This window comes from Protopterus annectens, chromosome 10.part0 (genome assembly GCF_019279795.1).
Source record: "Protopterus annectens isolate FY-2018-M chromosome 10.part0, PAN1.0, whole genome shotgun sequence".
Lineage (NCBI taxonomy): Eukaryota > Metazoa > Chordata > Ceratodontiformes > Protopteridae > Protopterus > Protopterus annectens.
Window position 1 is genome coordinate 653,877,028 of NC_056744.1, and position 23,710 is coordinate 653,900,737.

Here is a 23,710-nt window from a genome sequence, read left to right on the forward strand (position 1 = left end):
CCCCATGGGCAGGGAAATGGACAAAATGGATGTCTCAAACTGCTAGCAGAAATTTTAAAGTTCTGACACAGGTAAATATGAAAAAAAGTTTATGACTTGTGCATGTCCTGATATGGAAAAAAAAAGCTAGGGCAAGAACAGATGATGATGGAGTCTAACCACAAGCATAATAAATATTCACGGACCAACAATCATGGTCACTCCTCAGGTAGTACTGCTAATGAAACTCTGAAGTTCATATCTGTTACAAATGGGAATTCTCAAAAGACTTGCACACTTTATAACAAATGTTGCTATTGCTGATTTTATGAACACCACAAATGTTTTTACACAGGTTACTAGAAGTGGCCATGCTGTAATACTAAGGCTTCAGGAGCCAAAACTGTTGGAATGAACAACCGTAACAGTAGTTTCTGTACAAATCTGAAGTTCATAGTTACTTGAAACAGCCTGAAAGTAATTATTTTAATATAGAAATTAGAAAAGGGACTAATCTCATACTTGGATTTATAATCTTTAATGTACATTGTCCCTACTTAAATGTTATTACCACGACTATGACTTAATGCAGGTTTTCAACACTGACTGCTGTAAATTCATTACATAAAAATTCCAAAGGAAAAACGCATCTTTTTTATTTTAGAATTTCTACAACTAAACAAAACCCAGTATGGAAATAACAGGTAAGGTGCTAGCCAAGTACATTAAAAGTACACACATGCAGTGTACATCTTAGCTGATGAAACAGACAAAACTGCAGTTACTTGCCTAGGACTCCATTTTCTGACTCAAATGCAAATTTAAGTCTTTCATGCTGTAGTGGGTCCTCCATAACCTGTTGAAAATTAGAAATGTTGGTAACAATTTAACACTAATCAAAACATCTGTTTATGCAAGCACATTCAGCTAAGCACTAGAAAACCATGTAAACAACTGCCATAAAAAGAATTATGTTGAATACTTACCCAGAAGTTACTTTATGTTATGATTCACCATATCGGAATTTTTAAAACAAATGTAAGGCACAACTGAAGAAAATAGGTCCTTTTGCCTTCATTTCTATACAGTAGAAAAAACAAGGAGTGCTTGCAAGTGTGGGGAACTATGCCTCATTTTCTCTTTTTTGTCCCTTGGGCATAATGGTATTCCACTGTCCACCATTTAAGACAAAAGTACAGTTGTGTAAGAACTTAGCATAACAGAAGATGCCTTACAGATCACTGTTGCAGTATTTCAAACAAAAAGGGTTTTCACCACTGACGTTCTGCCGAGATGCCAAAGCTTTAACCTTCCTTGGAGCAAAAGTCTGACATATGACCTCATCTTACAAGCATAGGGGTATATTAACAGTCATATGATCATAAATCCTCAAACCATCTCCAAGCCAGCAGCCAGAAGACATCTGAGAGATAGGTAGTCATAGTCAGCTAGGAGGGGCGAAGTAGGAGATGAGTGGGCCCCTCTGTCCTACTGTCTGCCAGACAATGCAGGTGTAAAAGGAAAAGAGGAGAAGAGGTCATTAGGGGGTGGGGGGATGAATACTGCAACAGTGGTCAGTAGGACATAAGTTCATAGGTATACACTAGGCTAACGACCACCAAGGCCTTTATAAGCCTAGCTGCACAACCCAACCCAATTGTGTCCCTTTATATCATGGGGTGTTTGCCAGGAGGGGGGTATGCTAGTTAGGAAGTTTCTAAAGGTTATGTGGGGATATCTTAGCTTGGGCATAGTTACTGTCCCCCTCTGTCTATCAGGGACAATGGGGCCTCCTTTGGACTGAATTTTCAATTTCCCATCCATTGAACAAGGTTTATGATTAAATATGGTTAGGGATGGACTGTGCTTCACATGGATGGGGAGCATGTTCCAGAGCCTCTGTAATACATATCAGTATTGCCAACATGTCTTATTTATGCTACAAGCAAAATTTAAATCCATGGATCTAGTAGATCTCATGCTGTTTGTTCATCTTGTGGATGTGAAAAAGGTCCATCAGAGCTGGATCCAGGGAAGCCTTGTATGGCAGACATAGACTGCATCACAGTAACCTATATGAGACAGGGTACAGAGACATGGTTTTAAGGCGATCAGTATAGGACAATGAGATAATACCCTGGATTCTCCTGGTAAGGAACCTTTGTGGGGGTTTCCAACTGTTTTGAAGTCAGTCATCTGTTTTGTTTGTACTGTGGCATCATTCTTGTTGAAGGCAGAATGTTGCTCAGTGCAAAGCACATACCCACTTGAGTCTCTCTTCATCTTGTCCGGGAAAGTATGCCTCAGGTCATTAATGCCAACATGGACTATGACAGAATTATACTGGTACTGTGCCTTGAGTGTGTGTATAACTTGGTGGATCCTGGCTCTAAGTTATCTCCTTGTTCAGTCTGGTGGAGTGGGCATTTGTGTGTCATACATTACAGTCCCCTACAACAAGTGTCCTCGGTAATGTGTTTCCTTACTTATGGACTTTGGACTTGGGGATTCATTGGGTGTAGGCGTATGTGTGGAGTTTGGTGTTGCTTTTGGTGAGTGCTTTAGACATTCCTGACAATAGGCATTGCTGTATACAGGCTTATGAAGTCAGAGATTTGGAAAGATTGCTTTTTAGTCCCTCAGCATAAGTTGGTCTGTGTGTGTGTGTGCTCTTGTCAACCTTGTTTCTATACAAGATTTTTTCCTCCAGTGAAATTGTGTATATGCACCTCTCACATACTATGCTTGTTTCTTTAAGAATTAAATTGTTGTCCGTGAAATGGACACAAATGGTACATTGTCTTAGGATCCCCATATCCAACAAACTGGCTGCAAAGACATTTAGAAATTGCCTATTCATGTTCTCCAGACCTGTACTTGGGTGGGCTACTGTAGATTGAGAACTGGGTTATTTAGAAGTCTCTTTGGCTGTATCTGGGGTTTGGCATTAGACTAGTTTAGACTGTGCTAAGATATGAAAGTAGTGCTGTGTAACACAAACTAGCTGCTGTAAGCTTGTCTCCATGCAATGGCTTTGTTTTTGCCACTAAGTTATAGGTTTCAGTTTAAAGGTAGTTCTACAGATAAAATTTACTATGCAGGCATTTGCATCTGCACAGGGCAATGAAAGAGGGAGGGAGGGACTTCGGAAGTCAGATTACCATAAGGGGTAGAAGCCAGAGAGAGATAGCCTTTTAAAACCACAATAGGAAAAGAGTGAGAGGGTTGGGGAAAAATTCAAGCTGTAAGAAACAGACTTCCTAAAAATGGATCCAGTATTGGAGCTCTCTTACTGTTAGAATTTCAGAAACTTTGGCTTAATGCCTCAGTGGGGGCTGGAACAGACAAAGAACAGAGGAAATAGTAGTAAGCAGAAAAGCAATGGAATGCAATTTTAACTACTTTAACCAGATTAATGATAATCAAAAGACTCTAGCAGCTGGGATATAAACAGCAATTGAAGTAATGAAGCACAAATCCTAAGACAGAATTCACAATACTTCCAGTACTGAGAACCCACCATAGACTGAAGTACCAGACTATGCAGACATTTTCCAGTAATGCTATTTATTGAAAAATGCTGTAATAAATGACTAAATGGTCTCATACCAGATGGTAGTTCATAGTTCTGCCACAAATGTGAATTAAACTACAAGATTAAGGTCCAAAACAGGGTTCTAAATACAAACAGCTAGCTTTTACAAGTAATTCTACTATGGAGACAGAACTGAAGTATAATGTATAAACAATACTAAAATCTTGCAGTAATACACAATATTACCATACCTGTAAATGAAGTTACAAGACTACAGTCTCAGAACAATCTAAAAGAAAATGGAAACAACTGTTTTTGGCTAAAACATGGATAAAAATCAGAAAAGTACAAAAAACGTATGACCTCATCGCAAAGTACTGTTATGGTAAGTTCTGACACAATTGTACTATGTCCTGATTAAAATCATTGTTGCAGTATTCCAAATGGATTGGTAATTCACAAAGCTTAAGTGAACAAAAGGGAGGATAGTTGAGGATGGTGAGAATTGTTTAAGAGTCCAGAAAGGACTAAGCAGCCCTAGACCTTGAAAAAGCATCTGTTCTCTAGTGTTTAGTGAAGGTGCACACAGAAGACCAGGTAGAAGCTTCCAGGATAGTTTTGGAATTTACTCCATTGTTGACGGTACCAAAAGTGGCCACTGCTCTGACAGAATGAGCCTGTGGAATTCAGAGTAAGGATTTGCCATGGTGCAAGTAACAAAAATAAAACGACTTAGAAATCCATCTTGCAATTGGTTGTTTAAATACTGGCTGGCATAGTTTAGAGTCCATAAAAGAGACAAACAGTTGGTCTGACTTAAGAATAGACTTAATACTGTCCATATAAAATCTTATCTGCGTGTGCACATCCAGGAAATGTAGGAGTTTTCACCCCTGGTTTATGGATTGGTAAAGAAAGTGGGTAGATTAATGACCTTCTTGAGAGACATTTTGTTTACCACTTTAGGCATGAAAGAGGGGTTGACCCTCGGGGACACATGGACAGCGATGACTACCTGTAGTTCTGATACTTTGTTAGCAAAAGCGATAGCCAGCAACAGAAAGGTCGTCCAGGTGCAAACTGAGAGTACAAGTGGCTAGCTCAAAAGGGGGCATAGTGGGTTTTTCTAGCACAAAGTTGAAGTCTCATGGTGGGGACACAGGTTTACTTGAAGGATTTAAGTGTAGTACCCCTTTTAGAAATTGCCTGACCTCCAGTTAGACATAACAGGTAGGTTGAGGGGAAAACAAGATGGAATAAAGGTGGGCTTTAACAAAGGAATATTCCAGACCGCTTTTCATGATCTCATACACACAGGATAAGACACATATGACTATGCATGACACCATACAGAACATCTCTTCTATATGGTTATGTAGGATTTTCATATGGTGTTTCTCCTTGCCTCTTGGAGAGCCCAAAGCATGTCCTCAGAAAACTGGTGTCTAGAAGGGATCAGAATCCTCTCTCAACCACAGGCTTAAGTTGAGGGATGAAGGAGTGAGCCCTTCTGTTGTGTGATCAGGTCCACTTCACTTTCAGGGGTAGCTTATGGTGACTGTCTCCTGGCTAAGTGATTGGGAACGAATGCTGCCTTGGCCAAAAAGGAGTCCCCAGAAGAATCCTTGATTTTTCTTTTTGGATCTTTAGCAAAATGTTTGGTAGTAGAGGAATTGAAGGAAAGGCATAAAGAAATGTCCCTGCCCATTAAAAAGAGAGGGTATCTGTGCTCCATGCCAAGGGGTAAGGCGGCCTTCTGCAAAAGAGAGGCAGCTGTCTGTGGTTCTCCAAGGCAAATAAGTCTATATGTGGTATTTCTCACCTGTGGATTATGTCTAGGAAGACTTGTTTGTGTAGGGTCTTTTTCATGTGGATTTTCGATTGACCTGCTTAGTGTTTCTGCTAGGATGTTGTTCTTTGATGGAATGTATACTGCTTGAAGGGACATGCCCATCTGGGTAGCCAGGTCCCACGCAAACTGAGTCACCTGCAAAGCTGGTATGACCTGGTTCCTCCTTGCTTATGTACTACACAACTGTAGTGTTGTCTGTGAATACTCAAAGAGATTCTGGTTTCCAGAGGTAGGATAAAACTTAAAGGGCTTGGATGAGAGCCATCACCTCTTGCACTGCCAAAGTCTCTGGGCCTTGTGGATGCCTGTCCAAGTCCCACAAGCCTAGTCTGAGACATTGATGTACATTTCTTGCAATGGGGTATGTGGCTTGAAAGGTAGCCCTGGACTGAGGTTTACCTGTGTGATCCACCATGGGATCTCATTCCTGATATAAGGTATGAGGGTGATGTGTGTGTCCAGAGAGTAAGAGTGTCGTGACCACACATTTTTCAGGTACCACTAAATTTTTCTCACATGCAGCCTGGCTAAAGGAAGCACTGGTATGGTTACTGTCATGAATCCTAGTGTTCTTAAAAACTTCCTTGTTTAACAGGCTTTGAGGGATTGCTGGGTACTGGAAATAAGTTGTGAGGTCCTGCACCATTTCCTGAGGCAAGAAAGCTCTCATCTTTTTGCTGTCCAGTCTGCAATCCAAGAAAACAAGGTCCCAGGTGGGCTGGAGGGAGAATTTTTTAAAGCTGACAGTGAAGCCCAATTGCACAGGGAGGTTAAGAGTGAATGGAGGTGTTTCAGCAAGATCTAAGCACAGGAGGCCTGGAGAATCAAATCATCTAGGTAAAGAACCATTTGAATTCTCCGAGTCTTGCAAAAGGCAATAACAGGTGCTAGGCACTTTTTGAATATTCTGGGGGCTGCAGAAAGCCCGAAAGGAAAAGCAATAAGCTGAAAGTGAGATGAGCCAGTATAGAACATCAGGAATTTCCTGTAGGAAGAGAGTATGGGGATACACAAGCAGGCATCCTTCAGATTCGAGGAGACTAGAAATGCCTGTTGGAGGATGAAGGGAAGGAGGATATGAAGGCAGAGTCTCCAGCAAAGTGTTGAGCAGACAGAGAGAGAGAGATCCAGTACTGGTCTCTGCTGCCCTTTTTTTTTGTTAGAACCAGAAACAATATGGAGTAAAACCGTCATCCCTCAAACTGAGGCACTGATTCAACCGTGCTTTGGGACTGTAGTTCCCAATGAATGGGAGGAAAAAGATTTAAATGATTGTCGGTTAGTGGTGGGATACCTTTTAAGGGAGGAAGTTCTTTCCAGGACATAGCATAACCTTTTTTATGATGGAAAGTACCCATTTGGTGGTGGTATTTTTTTCCCAGTTTGAGTTGGACCAAGTGAGCCTTTCTGAAGGGGGATAGGGAAAGACTGAGGGGGAGGAGCCTGGAAAGAATACCAGTGACTTACTGGAGACGAGAAGCCTCCCAAGTCTGGGGTCCCTTTCAGGTTTTTCTAATAATCTTTTCTTGGGTGCCTTCTTGAGTTTCTGGGATGGTCTATGTCCCCTTTTAACAAAGGAAGTAGGCTTGGCTGGGTAATTCCTCTTGTATCTGGGTACAGAGATAAAGATTTGTCTGCAGTCTTTCATTTTGAATAGGCTATTTGCCTATGGTTGGAAAAAAAGATCTTTGGCTGGTGGGGAAATCAAGGAGCTTAGCCTCAAAATCTTCTGGCATGGCCTGGCTCAGTAACCAGATGTATCTGCGGATGACTGTACCAGTAGCAGCTGCTCTGGAGGAGGTTTCAACAGATTTGTAGGTGTATTTAATATCATGTCTGGCCACTAAGAGTGGCCTGGTATCCCAAACACAAAATTTGTTGCTTAGACTCTGGACTTTGCTTGTCCACCACTGCCTTATTTAAAGTGTTACTGATAGATAAAAGCTATTTAGTCATCTGGGCCTGATAATTTGTTGTCCTGAAGGCCAGAGTAGAAGAAGTGTAAATCTTTTTTTTCCCAACCTATCCACAGCCCTGCTGTCCTTGTCTGAAGGTAGGGCATTAACATTAGTTAGTAGCTTCGAAGGTTTGTCAGAAGATAAGATAAGGAAAACAGCTGAAGGCTCAGCTACAGGACTCTTAAAATAGAATTTAAGGCCCTCTGGGATCTTGTATAATCTGTCTTGTCTTTTGAGAGCAGAAGACTGAAGACGTGGATTCGAAAAAATCCAAAAAGGCCTCCAGGACTGGTGAGAGAGGGGAGGGAGCTGGAGTGGCCACCTCTAAAAGGTTGTAGTATCTCTTTTAGACATCAAAGATTTGCCTAGACTCCCACTCAAAAAGTGATGGCACAGTGGTCCCGCAGTTTGCTTTGTCACCTCACAGCAAGAGGCTCTCTGGTTCTATTCTCAGCTGGGGTGCCTTCTGTGTGGAGTTTGCATGTCCTTCCTGCATTCGTGTGTGCTTCCTCTGGGTGCTCCGGTTTCCTCCCACATTACAAAAGTATTTCTCCCCGGGCCTCCGCTGAAAACTGGCTTCGTTCCAAGTCGGACTTTCCTGGTAAACAAATGTTAACTAAATAAATTTAATTTAATATGGTCTCTCTGAAGGATGCCTATTCCACAGGGGAGTTAGGAGACCGGGAACTTTCATCACTTGAGGGAACCTGGAGAGAGTAAATACAAAAGGAGTAGGCTAATGAATGGTCATCTGAATCTGAGGCCTCCTCTTCTTCAGAAGAAAGATTCCACAGTAACCTTCTGTGGAGGGATAAGAGAAACAGTAAATGAAGACAGTTTAAGGGCAAAAATGGCCTTGAACAAGCTCTGAATGAAGTCTATCCACTTATTCTCCCTAGGAAACATGCTTAGTTTTTTGTCACTTTTCCTTTGGGGTGACGTCCACTTGAACCAAGCATGGAGACTCCGTCCCCTTACATACATCATTTGGTTTGCTGGGAATCTCTTCCATAACTAAAATCTGTAGGATGCCTTCTGGTCCCGCTGAAATAATGACTGCGGTTACCACTTCTCAGTTGCAGTAACAGTCTCCAAGGATATGAGATCCTTTGATGTCAGACTGGCCTCCAGCAGGGTTGCGATAGAGAGCATCTGAGATAGAGTTAAATGTACCACAGGCTCTGTAACTTCAGCAGGTGAGTAAGAATCAGACTGGGCCCAAAGAACTGCCAAATGGAACAAGCCTTATAATATTCTTTTGCATCTCGGCAGAAAAGACACTGGGTATGGAGGTCTTTGTAGGGAATCTGCCTACCGCACTCAAAGTTACCCCTTATAGTTGGCATCTAACAAAAATACAGCAAAACAGTTTAGAGAAGAATGAAGATTTTCCAACAAGGCATTGGTATGAATAAGAAAAAATTAACAGTTGTGACAACCACACAATTATCAGACCAACTGTTGTGAGACCTGCGTTTGGGCTGATGGCGAGATAGCCTGGGAATTTATGCTCAAAGGCCCAAAAGTATACTCCTACGCTTGCAAGCTGAGGAAAATACACTAGATGTATTCTCCAGGGAAAGTTAAAGCTTTGGTAACCCGGCTGGACAACAACAGTGAAACCCCCATCTGTTTGGAATACTGAAACAGTGATTTCAATCAGGAAATCCCTGATTGCCAATGTCTCTAGTTCTTGAAAGAAAGTACAGTTGTGTAACTTGCATTTACCATAACAGAAAATGATTGAATTCCTCACTGCAGTAGTAGCCTATACCCATTTGGATTATACCCTGCCCAGGATATAACAGCCGGACAGTCTTCAAAAGTCTTTGTCTCTCCTCCACACATCCAAGGAGGCTACTGTGCAGGAAGACAAGGGCAGCCTGTGCGCCAATTTATTTAGGACTTTCTTGACTCCTGAAAGAGGAGACACCATACTCAACATGGAACCTAAAAAAGGTAGGAAAACATAACATTTACTTCAAAAAAAGTAACTATATACAGAAACAGGGAACTGGAAAGAGGGTGTGGCCACTGCAGCACTGAGGAATTTGAACATGTACTGTTATGAGAAACTGCCCAACTTACACAACTGCACTATGTTCATCATTCTCACTGCTGTAGTTGCCTACAGTTATTTGGGTAGCTTACCATAGCTTATCCAGCCTAGCAGAAGGAATGATTAGGATGCAGGAACCCCTGAAGTATGGTTTGTAATGCATTGCAAAAGTACGTACAGAGGACAAAATAGTTGCCCTTTGAATGTCACTAGCTACCCAATATGTCATCAAATGAGACAAGCTTCTAGTAGAAAGTGCTTTGATACTACTTGGAACAGATTTGCCATTGTGGGAACAACAAAAAACAAATAGCAATGGACAAACATCTTGAAACAGTCTGTTTGACACAGGTTGCCTTTTCTTTGTGCGAACAAAGCAGATAAATAGATGTTCAGCTTACATAAAAGACTTTATGTCAATATAATATCCAAGTTGCTGTGTATTTGCTCTGACAGAATGTAGGAAGACTGGAAGGTTAAACAATGCTTATAGCAACCTCCCAAGCCACCACAGGCAGCCTACACAGAGGGTAAAAGCTGGTGCCAGTCTATTTATATAAAACTTTACAGTGGTGTTGTTTGTAATCACTTGCAGAAGTCCCAGATGTAAGACAGATGACCAGATTCTACAGCATGGATCACAACTAACATCTCTTTGATGTGTGTGCTTTTGCCTATCTGTCCCAAAGACCCTGCACTTTACTCACATAGAAACTGTCCAAGCAAAATCTGAAGCATCTGCTGTCAGAAACTGAGCTGGGGTTGGAAGAATGGAAATCGTGAAATCAGATCAATCTGTTGTCTCCACTGCAGCAGTTCTCTCTTCAAAAAAACCCAAATTTAGTATCAGAAATTCCAGAGGGTGTGTATACTGGATCCACATAGCTTCATGAAGCACTGGAGTTTTCTCATGTGCAACCTTTCAAGAGAAATCATGGATGCCATGAACCCTAGAATCCTGAGACACTCTATGCCTGAAGTCTGACACTGATTTGAGATGAGCAGGAAGCATTCCAGTTACAAACAAAAGCGGCTGCCAGGTAAAACCCAGTATATAAAAAATATATATCTGTAAAGAAACCAACAATATACCGGGTACCACACAATAACGTCTTTATTTAAACAAACAAACAAAATGTATAAAAGAGAGGTGAGCGCTTTCGCAAGGTTGCGAAAGCGCTCACCTCTCTTTTATACATTTTGTTTGTTTGTTTAAATAAAGATGTTATTGTGTGGTACCCGGTATATTGTTGGTTTTTTTACAGTCTTCCAGTTACAACTCCTCTTTCCACTGGGTTAGGAATGCCTTTTACAGGGAATAATTTAGGAAACATCCTAGAAGCACAATGCTATGAGAAGGAATTGAGGAAGTATTTTGACTGTTGATCTGAAAGCCTGGGTTGAGAAGGAGATTTGTAACCCCTGAAAGGGACTCCTGACACTAGGAAAGAAAAGTTAAGTTGTCTAAATAAAGAAATCTGTGAATGTCCTGCAGTCAGCTACCAATGGAACTTGACATTTTGTAAAGACCCTTGCATCTGTAAACAAACTTCAAACAGCACCTGCTAGAATACTAAACGCATTGGTTATGTTCATGCACTTCCTCTGGCCTTGCTGTTCTGTCTTTTTGTTATTTCTATTTTTCCCTTGCTCATACTAGGACTGATTAGCCTACGAATATCAATCCTACATTTTAAAAAAAGTCTTATTTTTTCTTGTAATTTGAACTCTAATTACTTTCATATGTACAGTTTTGACTTTATCTTGTCTTGTTTGTTAGCATATTTATTTTATCAACATTTGTAACTTTTACTTATTTGTTCAATGTGTGTATTTTTATCATAACTTTTTTGTAACTTTTGCTTGGGAACTTTTTTCCCTGGGTCTCTTTGCTGAAAATGGCTATTTGCCCAGTCGGACACTACCCGGTAATCAAATGTAAATAAATAAAATAAATAAATCTGTAGATAGCACAAAAGGTAATGCAGAGGAAGGACAATTGTGCAAGATCAACTTAACCATAACAGTAGATGTTCAAACTCCTCACTGCTGCAGTAGCCTTTAGGCTACATGGGTTGTTTCCCTGCTCAGGAAACAAGATAGGGCCAACTTCATAATGCTATGGCTTCCCCCGCACCTTCATTCTGACTGGCTATATCCAAGGATGGAGATCAGCAGTCACAGTAAACAATTCTTCAAGACTTTCTTGTCCAAACAGACAGAAGGAACAGCCTAACAATCCTAAACCAAAAATAAAAATAGCAAAGAAACTATATAAAGTAGAAACAAAAAGAACCCTACTTTATTTCCCAATTACAGCTATATACAAGAGTAGGGGGTGGAGGGGGGTATCACCACTGCAACAGTGAGAAATCCAAAACATCTACTATCACAGGAAAGTACAGCTTACACAACAGTAGCATGTTCATCAATTCTACAACTGCAGTAGTGTTTAGACTATATGGCTTGATTACCAAAGCCTATCCAACATGGAAGGAAGGATATGGATTCAGGAGCACCTGGAGAATGGTCCTGAACCTTGAAGAGTAATCCCATTTGTAATGCTTAGTAAAGGTATGGAGGACCATGTAGCTGATGCTATAATGTTTTCAAGAGTCCACCACATTCCAGTATGTCATCAGAGATGACAAGCCTCAACAGAAGATGCCTTGATAATGCCTGGAACAGATTTGGTATATGGGAATAACAAAAAGCAATAACTGAGAGCAACCACTTGGAAACTGTCAGTTTAGACAGAGGCTGTCCCTTTTTCTATGTTTTTTCAATAAACATCTTTATTACATTATCACGTATAGCATAGGCAAGCTTACATTTATATACATGAAAAACAAAAAACATTGACACTACTTTAGTTGCAAACATTATACATCGCAGACACCATTGAAACAACTGTAGTTGAAAACATTATACATCACTTATAATCTATCCAGTCATTGTCAGTTAAGTATTATATGGCTCATTCCAAACCTGCCTTTTAAACCTTGTCCTTTCTCTGCATATATTGTTCCCATAGTTCCCATTGTTTCATATGTAGTTTGCTCCGTCCCTTTTCTAAAGATCCCAGTTGTTTTATCTCTATTACTATAAATCACTAGTTCTAGTAAAGTTGGTCTAGACTTTGATTTCTATTTTCTAGTAACTGCTTTTTTGGCAGACACCACAATTAGACTCAGCAAGGCTTTACTATGTCGAGGCAATTCCGATTCTGCATCATAGCTCAAAAAAATAATCTCCTCAGTCAATCCAGTCTGCTCAACCAGCTTCTCCAATAGAGCAGTCTGCAGGGAATCCCTAACATCTGCCAGCTAACTACACTCCCCAAAAATATGTTCTCAGCCACCTCTTTCTTGCCTGCCACACCTCCAACAATTGCTATCCACCCGAGGAAAAACTCTCTGGAGTCTACTTTGGGTATAAAAATACCTATGTAACCACTTCCAGGCAAATCTGCTAGACTATGTTGCATATTTGGGAGATATACATATATCCCTCCATTGTCTCTTAGTAAATTGCTTATGGAATCTCTCTTCCCAATCCTTTCTAAGCTCCTCTGATAGACTGTTATAATTATCATGCAATATGTTATATGCTCTACTAATTATTCCCTTTTTAATGGCAGATTCTGTTCTAGATTCTATTAAAAACTATACCAGTGCTGGTCTTTCATTTAGGACCCCCCTACTTTTTTTCTCTTTGCCTATACTCCGATATCAATCCTAGAAAGGGAAGGCAATCTCTAACCTGCAAGTCCAAACACATTCTTAGCCTCTTCCCATTCTATTACCTTTCCTTTTCTAGTTATTTGCTCCCAATACCTTGGGTCCTTTGCCAGTTTTTGCCAATAAATTCCAGCCCCCTCTTGTCTATTATCTGTATCCCTAACCACAATCATTCCTACTGGCAGGATCTCTTTTCTCCATTCTTGGGCTGGTTTAATTCTTAGAATACTCCCTGTTATTTTATGAATATAATACTCTGTATGATTCTTGTTGTTTTCCTTAACAGTCTGCATCCAAAATCCCAATCTATCCTTATTTCTTCAGCCCCCCCCCCCCATATCATCATCATTCCATTCCACTTTGAATTATAGTTTTCTGCTTGTGCTATGTATAACAGCCTTAACTGCATTGCTCTAAAACAACCCCTCAAATAGGGTAATCCTAGTCCATCTTGTTCTATTGGAAGAATCAGCTTATCCCACTTGACCCTTGCTGTCTTCCCTTCCCAGATAAAATCCTTCAACTCTTTTTTAATTGCTATCCACAGATTTTCCAATGGTTGCTAAAAATATGCCATTCCTGTGTATAAGACTAAAGGGACTAAAAACATTTTAATTGCTTGTATCTTAGTTTCCATATAACAACATTTCCAGTTTCTCAATTTTTGTATTATCTTCTGTTTAGTCTCTTCCCACATCTTTAGCTGTCATAACAGACTCATTTCTAACCATACTCCTAAATAAAGCAACAAAGGTACTGGAGAACTTGAATGAAAGGCTTTAATAACATGAAGCGCTTTTCATCCAGTACAATGACTGGACTTCATCAGACAAATTACAGAAATAAGTGTCCTTTTATACTTAGTTTAAAACATGTGGTTAACAAATCACTTGTCAATTAATCAAGTAAGCATAGTCAACTAGGCATTATTATGTACTAGATAACAAAAAGCAGCCTTAAAGGTGTAAAAACCTAAAAACGGACATATAAATATCTCACAGTGTTGAGTCTGTAAACGACAACCATGTATAAAAATTTTTATACTATAAGATTCATATTTATAGAAGAATCTAACAATATACAAGTTTTAATAATTGATTAAGCCTATAATTCAAATACTTTCTTAAGAAATATATATTTATATAGATAATGCATAAAAATAAATGTACACATTTAATAATTTATAAAATTAAAACATGTTTATCTCGCTATTTAATAGTTGTTAGAAATCATTAAAACCAAGATTAGTTCATAATTATGTTTAAAACTGAATTCATTCATACTTATATTTAAAACAAATTGCTACTGTATCAAGTTACTACCTCAAGAACAAATGATGACAAACCAAAAGGAATTCACATATACAACACTAGGTGTGCTTCAAAAAATAGTCATCATCTACTTAAACTTCTTAATTTCAAAAGACATGAAATCGAACAAATGTCATTTAAACCTGGGTAGTGGTATGAGTTTAATCTAAATTGCCACCAGAGTTCTAATTTTTCTAACAGCCAATTATTTGGGCCACCCCTTAATTTAGGTACAACTTGATCTATAACCCTAAAATTAAAACTGTGTGAGGGGTAGCTAGTAATATGTCTAGCTAAAGCATTTTCTATTTTGTTTTTCTTCATTGCATTCAGATGTTCATAAACCCGTTCTTTAAATTTTCTCTCAGTCTTCCCTACATAGTAAACTGGGTAACAGGAACACTGGGCCAAATAAACCACCATTTTAGTATTACAGTTAAACCATTTCTTAATACAATATGTGATACCTTCTATAGAAAATTTCTGGCCAGTAGCTATGAATCTGCATATATTGCAAGAGTCACACTTGTACATACCCGGGTTACTGACTACCATTGGGATCGGTTTCTCGAATAGTTTTAAATTGTTTCCTTTTCTAAAAGTTATTCTTGGACAGGATCCTACTTTTCCATAATGGACTTGTCATTAGTTAAAAAAATCCAATTTTTTATAATGATCTTTTTAATCTCTACTGCATCAAGACTGTAGGTTACAATAAAACTAATGTTATATCTGCTAACATTAGCTGGAGTAACTCCCGAGTTAGTTACTAAACCGACCGTGTTAACATTACAACTATTTTCACCAGGTGGATCTGCTGTAGTTAAAACATTGTCTGGTAAACATAGGATTGGTTTGTAAATTCCTACTACATGTTTCTGTGTAACTTCAAACAATAAGTCTTGCACTAGTAGTTCAGGGTAACCTCTCATTAGAAACATTTGGGTAAGATCATCACATTTATCTTGAAAATCACAATCCTTAGTGGTCATCCTGGCTGCTCGGACAAACTGTCCTTTAATGACCGAGCGTTTTTGACTAAGTGGGTGGAGACTTGAAAAGTGAAGAGACTTGAAAAGTGAAGAAACGTGTTAGAATATGTTTCTTTTCTAAAAATTGTGGCTGTATAACAACCCAAGTTAAGATCTTTTTTGAATAATACATTTAAATAAGAAATGCTCTCCTCTCCAAAGTTACTAGTAAAAGTTAAAAAAGTCAATACTTTCATCAAATTCTTGGGAAAATGGTCCTAGCTCTATATTCGTCTCCATCTAATAAGATGGATATATCATCTAAAAAACGAGTGTAATAGAAACAGTGTTGCATAAATTCTTCATTAGTAAAAATGTGAATATGTTCCCACTGAGCTAAAACCATATTTGCAAAACTTGCACCGCATGGTGAGCCCACAGCTACACCAATGCGCTGCAGGTAAATCTCATTTTCAAAATAAAAGAAATTGGTAGATAAAATAATACTAAGCAATTCTTCAACAATTCTTAATTCGGAAACAGGAGCACTGTACCTTTGCATTCTAGCTAGAACAAGTTCAATTCCTTCTTCATATGGTATAGAAGAATATAAATCACAAACATCTACTGTTAAAAAATTACACCCAGGTTTAAATTCAATTAAAGAAATGTCTGATAAAAAAGACCATGAGTCACGGCAAACGTGTTTTTCTTGACTGACATATTTCTTTAAAATATTGTCTACCAGTTTAGCACTTGCATAAGTTACAGAATATCTTGCATCAACTAATGCCCTCATAGGTGGATCCAATAAATTTTTGATAATTTTTGGTAAACCAAAAATCCTCAGTAAAAGAGGAAAAAAGGTTAGATAAATAATTCAATGTACTACGATCTATAATTGACTCAATAAACAAATCATTAAGGTATGAATTGATCCTATTATAGGCAATATTCAATTCGTTAATACTAACTTTTTCATCATTGTCACTACCTAATATCGCTTTCATTCTTGTAGAGTAATCTACTGAATCCATTAGCACCAAACCCCCTCCCTTATCCAGTTTCATCATTCTCAATGGTGGTTTCCGGAATTCGAATAATAATTCTTGTTCATATTTGGAAATGTTATACAGGTCCCTTTTCAATTTATTTCTATTCCCATTTAAAACATTCCTAAAATCTAGTTCACAAATCTGTTCGAAAACATTCAACACTGGATGGGTGGGTGGATTAAAAGTGCTGGGCACATACAAATTGTCCTGTAAATGTTCATGTCCATTAAACAAGATTGCTAAGTTAAGTTTTTGTATTTTTCGTTCTTCACCAGTCCATACTCCTAAATACTTCATTTTAGCATGTCCCAATAAATATGGATATTGTTGGACCAGTTCGTGTGTGGGAACATAATTTACCACTATTACCTTTATTTTAGCCTCATTAATTTTGTATCCCAAGAAGATATGAAACTGTCTTAAAATGTTCCACAACACTGTAATGTCCACTTCTGGCTTTGTTATGTATAACATATCATCATCTCTAAATAGAGACAGCTTTTCCTGACTACCATACCAATAATATCCTTTAATTTCTGAGTTCCTTATTTGCTTTGCCAATGGTTCTAATATAATGCAAACAACAAAGGGGAAAGCAGACAACCCTGACTGGTTCCTCTGCTCAAGCAGAAATTATCAGACTGGACCACATCCACATTAATTTTCATCTCTGATCCCTCATATATATACTCCTAATCAACCTTATCAAGGTTATAATGGTTCCCTTTTTTTCCCCTTCTTAATAAGAAATAAATTGCTGATCAGCTTTTCTAAAGGACTTGACTGCGTCAAGATAGCACCTGTGCTGCCAATGCACATCCAGAATAAGAAGAATCATTTTTTCTGGTTTTTAGGTTCTTGGTAAAAAAAAAAAAAAAAAAAAAAAAATGGGGGGGGGGGGGACCACTCTGGGGATAAAAAAGGGGTTTCTTCTTAATGTGACCCTATCTCTGTGGAATATGAGGTTAGGATTACCCTCCATGAGAGCTTGCAACTCGCACTCCTCTTGCAGATGTCAGAGCAATAGTGAGTAGTTTTCAAAGTCAAGAACTTAAATCATCATGATGAGCAGCTAAAAAGGTGACAAATTCAATTTCTCCAGCACAAAGTTGAGAACCCAAGGATGTGCAAAAATGTTTATGATGAAGTCTCAGAAACAAATGTTACCTGGACCACAAGGGAGTCACCACAATGATTTCTGAGGAGACCTTCTGAGTCTTTAGAATTACTTTTTACATTTGTGGAAAGGGCAGAAAAGAATAAAGGAATATTGCTGTCCAAGGAAATGAAAAATTATCTGTTTTTCAGGCCTCTTTGCAAGAAATCCTGGTGTAGAATTTGTCTGTTTTTGAAAGAAGGCAAACCTATCTGTTTGAGGTGTTCCCCACAAATAGATCAGTTCCTGGAAGACCCTTTCATTCAATTTCCATTTGTGAGCGTCTGTCCTGGTTCTTCTCAACTTGTTTGTCACTTTTTTCATCTAATGGAATGTAAGATACTTGGAAGGCTAAGGAATGCAGAACAGCAACCTCCCAAGCCATCATAACCAGCCTGTACAGGTTGGTACGACCCTGTACCTAACTGCTTGTTCATGTATCATTTGACTGTGGTATTGTCTGTAATCACCTGAATATGTCCCAGTGACCATAGCAGATGATGAAATTTCAAGGCACTGATCACAGTCAACATCTCCTATAGACTTGTGTGCTTTTTAATGTTTGAACGACTCCTCAAGCCTTCCACCTTTACCCCCTTGGAAACTGCTCCGAAAGCAAAATCTGAAGCATCTGTGGTGAGAAAAATGGTCTGGAGTCTGAAGACAGACAGGGAGACCTGGGTCCAGTTGAATATGTTTGCCCCTGCCAATGCAGTTCTATTTTTTGAAAGCCCAAACTGGAACTGGATGCCCCAGATGATGTAAAATGTTGGATGAAAGTGATTTTTAGAAACCATCATATCTCTGTCATATGCAGTCTGGCTAGGGGAATCACAAGAATAACAGACTTACACTGAGGCACTAAAAAGCAATCTTCCCAAACTTCAAAGACCTCCTAATCCTATAAATAGCAAAGCCTATCCTCAACAGTCTCTAAAGCACTTACCAAAAGCAGCATCAAAACTCCACATATATGCTTACACCCAGTGGAATCCAAGCAGCAAAGCCCTTAAGGCAAGCAAACACATTACCTAAGACTCTTGTCATAGGGAACTTCATTGTACAGCACACATGATGCCCCAATCACCAGACTAAACAAGTACAGGATAACAGTTGCTTATCTGGAGCCAGTAACCACCAAGTTACACCTGCACTAAAGTCACTTACACCAAAGGTACCAGTATGATTCTATCATATTACATTACTGATCTCTCTCTGAATGCACGTCTCAGACAGGTATGTGCCTTGCACTGAGCAGCATTTGACCTTCACCAAGAATGATGTCATAGAATGAACAAAAGATGATTGACATCAATAACTGGCTTAATTTCTGGTGTCTTTCCAGGGGAGAGTCAATATTTGTCAGCATGGGAGGACATGGTTAAACTACATTGTTTTGCAAAGGATCCTCTGCACTTGTCTCCCCCTTGGCTTCCGAATATTGGCTAAAATTTTACCTACCCCTTACAGCCTTTTTTAGGCAATGCCAAATTGTCAAACCTACTGACACAGCAATAAAACCCAAAGAAACCTTAAGGTGTTACTAAACTCCACACCATACAAGTTTCTCCTCACTCTACTGAATATAAACATTTATGCCATTACCGAGACATAGTTTAAATCTGCAGAGAATACTCCAGCAGTGCAAGACTTCAGTGCCTTTCATACATTTCGACCATCAGCTGCACAGGAGGAAACAAAATGCTCAGAAGTCTTGATCTACATTAGCAACAGCTATACCTCTATGTTGGTTAAACAGGATGACATGGAATTTATCCAGGTGCAAATCACCATAGACAAAGTCTAGTACCATAATCTAGCAAGTTACAGGTCATCCTCTATGTACCAAGAATTCCATCTCATACCTAGACCTACTGCAGTCACTCACTATTAAACCAAATACACTATCCTTGGAGGACTTTAATTAGCCTTACATAGAATGGCAAATACACAGTGCCTGAAACTTGCAGGCACAACAATTCCTGGATTTTAACAACACAAATAGCCTTGACCAGATATAGTGTGCATGCTCACCAGAGGTTCAAACACAATGGACTTCGTACTCACCAATAGAGCAGGGAACTACACATCTCCCAGTGTCAACGCCTCACTGGCAGGTCTGACCACAAAGCAGTCACCTTAGAAACAAAAATCAATTTGGTAACACCAGCGAACTAAGTAACACTTATTAACTATTCCAAAGGAAATCAGATCCCCATTAAGCAATAGTTTGTCAAAACTCAGTGCCTCTCATAAACCCGAGTTCACAGCAACCTATGCGGAATTGTTAAAAGTCCCTCTACAACCATGTAAATGGTCGCATACAGGCTGCTCTACTTACTAGAAGTAAGCACAAAATAAACTATAAAAGAAAACCACAGTGTTGGAATTCTAATCTTAATAGCGGATATAACAAAAATAAAAACGTCATGGCAAAAATCCGGAAGAACATCTCCCATAATGACAGCTCTCTAATTAAAGTAAACAGGAAACTAAGAGGACTAATTAAGTCCAACAAGGCCAATTACAATGTCAAAATAACCTCACAGGCTAAAAAAATAAACACAAGACGTTCTACAGCTATGACCATAACATCAAAGACAGCACATAGTGTACCAAACTGGTGGTTATTGGTGTCACTTTCACTGAGCACAGCAACATAGATAATCTGCTGTCTGACAAATTCAGCACATATGTCACATCCACCACCCCCTCAGATACAGCTCTAATGGACTTTTTACACATCTGCAAAATTAGCATCATCAGATCCACTAGATCTAAGAATTTAAATCTTGCTTGCAACATAAATAGGGCACTCTGGCGAGATATATATGCATCTTAGAGGATCACCATTCTCTGGAACAGGTTTTCCATCCATGTGAAGCAGAATCCATTCCTGACCCTATTTAAGCATAACCCTGACCAATGGATGGGAAACTGGAAATTCATCCTGGGTCTGGACCCCATGTTTCTGATAGACAGTAACTATGCCCAAACTAATGTACCCTCCACCCCTCCATAATCTTTAGAAACTTCCTAGCTAACATACCCCTTCCTAATAAATGTCCATGATACACTGGGTCACATTAATGTTGGATGGCACGGCTAGGCTTACAGAGGCCTTGGTGGTCTGTTAGCCTAGTATATACCTATGAACCTGTGTAAAAACAGTGAGTGAGTTGAGCAATGTGCAAATGGGAATATGAGTGGATGTGGAGTAGGAGTATGTATGAGTGCAGTGTGTGGCAATTTAGTCCAATAGACTTCTGATGGAATGGAGTTGGTTTGTATGTTATGGATACAGAAAGAAGGAAGTCCGATTGCAGACAGTAGATGGTTGTTTTGGAGTTTAATGCAGAAAGTTTTGGATATGCCATAAGTTTCAGCATTAGAGGTAGCAGTGCGTGTGGGTTAGTTTTAGACTAAAGGCTAAGGGATGTGGCCAGATTTAGTGTGTGTATCTGTGAATGCTCACACATGCAGGCGCAAAAGGTTAAGTGTGTGTCTGGGATGCTAATGCCTAAAGTTTTGGTTATACTGGAAGCCCTGCATTAGGCCACGGAGCGTGTGCACAGGTTGTGAAGGTTAGAGAAAGGGGTAGTGTTGTGCAAGTTTTCCTTTCTATGTGGTGTGCGTGTGTGTGTGTGTGTGTGTGTGTGTGTGTGTGTGTGTGTGTGTGTCCACCCCGGGTGCCTTGTGTAGTGGTAGTGTAACATCAAGAGTAAAATTTAGCAGAGCTGTTCTTTAAAGTCTGTTCTTCTGGATGTCTGGAGTCCAAAATAAATTATTTAGGTTGTCTGGTGGTCTGCTTCCTCTATCTAATCTTCTATCTTCTAACCTAGAAAATGCAACTGCTATCTCTCTAGTCATATATCTTAACCTCTTCATTCCCTTCTTCCCTTTAAATACTTTGGCTCTGACTCTATCTTTGATTGCAATTCTTTCAGCATGTCAACTCTGGTTTCCTTTCTGTATATAATGCATGTAAATAGTATTTTTTTTCAATTATTGTTGCTATATATATAATGTTATCTGTTGCCTTTATACCCTCAAGTCAATTATGTTATTCACTTTGCATACAATATCTGTATACATTGCATTTTGTCATTTACTCTGTATATAATATCACATATCTATTCCCCAGGCTGAGAATGAAATAGGTCTAATGGGATCAGTGCTCGACCCCAGTTAACAAATTCAAAATACAATAAAATTATCACATACAGGAAGGTTCCATCTGGTAGGAAGTGGCTTGGGGAGGTACACCCAGACAGTTACAGAAAACTACAAGATGTACAGGTTAGAAAGCTGAAACAGTACATCTAAGCAAGCACACTATTACTGGTAGTAAGAAAAAAAAAATGGAGGGTTCCATTCACTTTGAGTTCCGGGTTCAGTAAACTGAAACCTGATTAAACCAAACAACTGAAACTTAGGTGAATACAGGAAAAGGCCACTGATGGACCTGTTCCCTCTACACATTTGTAGCAATTCACTCATTTTTTAGGTCTGTTGACATAAATTTCAACTAATATTTTGTTGAGATGCCACTCAACAAATCAACACACACCACATATATCTCTCCACAAATACACACGCACACACAATTACATTATGACTGTTCAATACACAAATGACCGACAAAAAAAAGACTGAAAACACAAATCACTGAAAACTAAAGACCATTTACAACTCAGTGAACGCTTCACTCCCATTATTAGCAAACCCAAGCCAAAAAAACTAGATCAATCGTCTTTGTAGCAATATTTGTTAGGGAATGGATTTTTCTTAATGTAATGTGTAGGGGTGAGGTTAGGAACAGGGTAAGGGTTAGGGTTATCATTAGCATATGAGTATAGTATGACAAAGCCCTCTGCACCACCTTACAAGTGTGCTAACCTTAATTACCCCTGTCATAAACCCCAACTTAACACATTATGTTACTAAAAAACATTTCTCTAACAGTAACACAAGACAAAAGGGCAAAGTAAATGCACAACATGAAACAGATACAGCATTAAATCGATCCCCATACCTAAATCTTAACCTAATCCTCATCCATGAACACTGTCACATAGAAACTAACCATTATAACACAACCTTGCACATTTCCTCAACCACTATCTTTTCAAATATTCATTTTTTTCCTGCTCACCCCTGTTCATCTACACTGTATAAACCTTGAATTCAACCAAACTGCGTTCACACAAAAAAGCTTTCACTCAAGCCACTCTGGTGGCGTAGATTGATAAAAGCCCTAATTGTGGCCCAGGTGAACTGGGTTTTATTAGTAGTTCAGGGGACTGATGGAATGGCAGGGGAATAGATAGGTGTACCCTATATTCCAGGGAGAAAGTGGTGCATGGGTATTCTCCATACAGAGATTCTTAGTGGAGACCGGGGACGTCACCTGAAAAGCGGGGGGGGGTTGAAAGGGTGTAGACTGGACCTAGCTTTAGCTGCTATACAGGCGGATGACACACTGCTTGCTCACACTGCATGCTCACCCAAACCATACCACATTACCACACGGGAAGGGAGAAATGGGAAGGTCATATAAGAACCCCCCTTCCCGAGAGATGTTTCAATGTGCTGAGTCCAATTTCTGCAGTCAGCAGCCACTCTTTTTACAACTACACTAACTTGTCAACCACATGCGTTTTCAATATTTTATACATATACATACATTTGTGTGTATGCATACACACACACACATATACACACACACAAACACACACACACACACATATATACAGTGGATATAAAAAGGGAATCAAAAGGATCTCATTGTTAAAAGGTATTAGTCAGGAGAAGGGTACAAAATAATTTCTACAGCATTTGATATACCATGGAACACAGTGAAGGAAGTCATCAAAAAGTGGAGAAAATATGGGACAGCAGTGACGTTGCAAAGAACTGGATGTCCCTCCAAAATTGATGAAAAAACAAGACGAAAACTGGTCAGGGATGCTGCCAAGAGATCTACAGCAACACTGAAGGAGCTGCAGGAATTTCTGGCAAGTACTGGTTGTGTACTACATGTGATAACAATCTCCCATATTCTCCGTATGTCTGGGCTATGGAGTAAGGTTGCA

General features: G+C 39.2%; 1 protein-coding gene across 1 annotated transcript in view; it reads right to left on the reverse strand.

The window, feature by feature from the left end:
- USP24 (ubiquitin specific peptidase 24) overlaps window positions 1-23,710 on the reverse strand; it is a 4,679,666-nt gene that overhangs the window by 276,793 nt on the left and 4,379,163 nt on the right. The window contains exon 62 of the mRNA XM_044085508.1: window positions 769-835. Within this exon, the coding sequence (XP_043941443.1) occupies window positions 769-835 (67 nt within the window). The remainder of the gene's footprint in view (window positions 1-768; window positions 836-23,710) is intronic.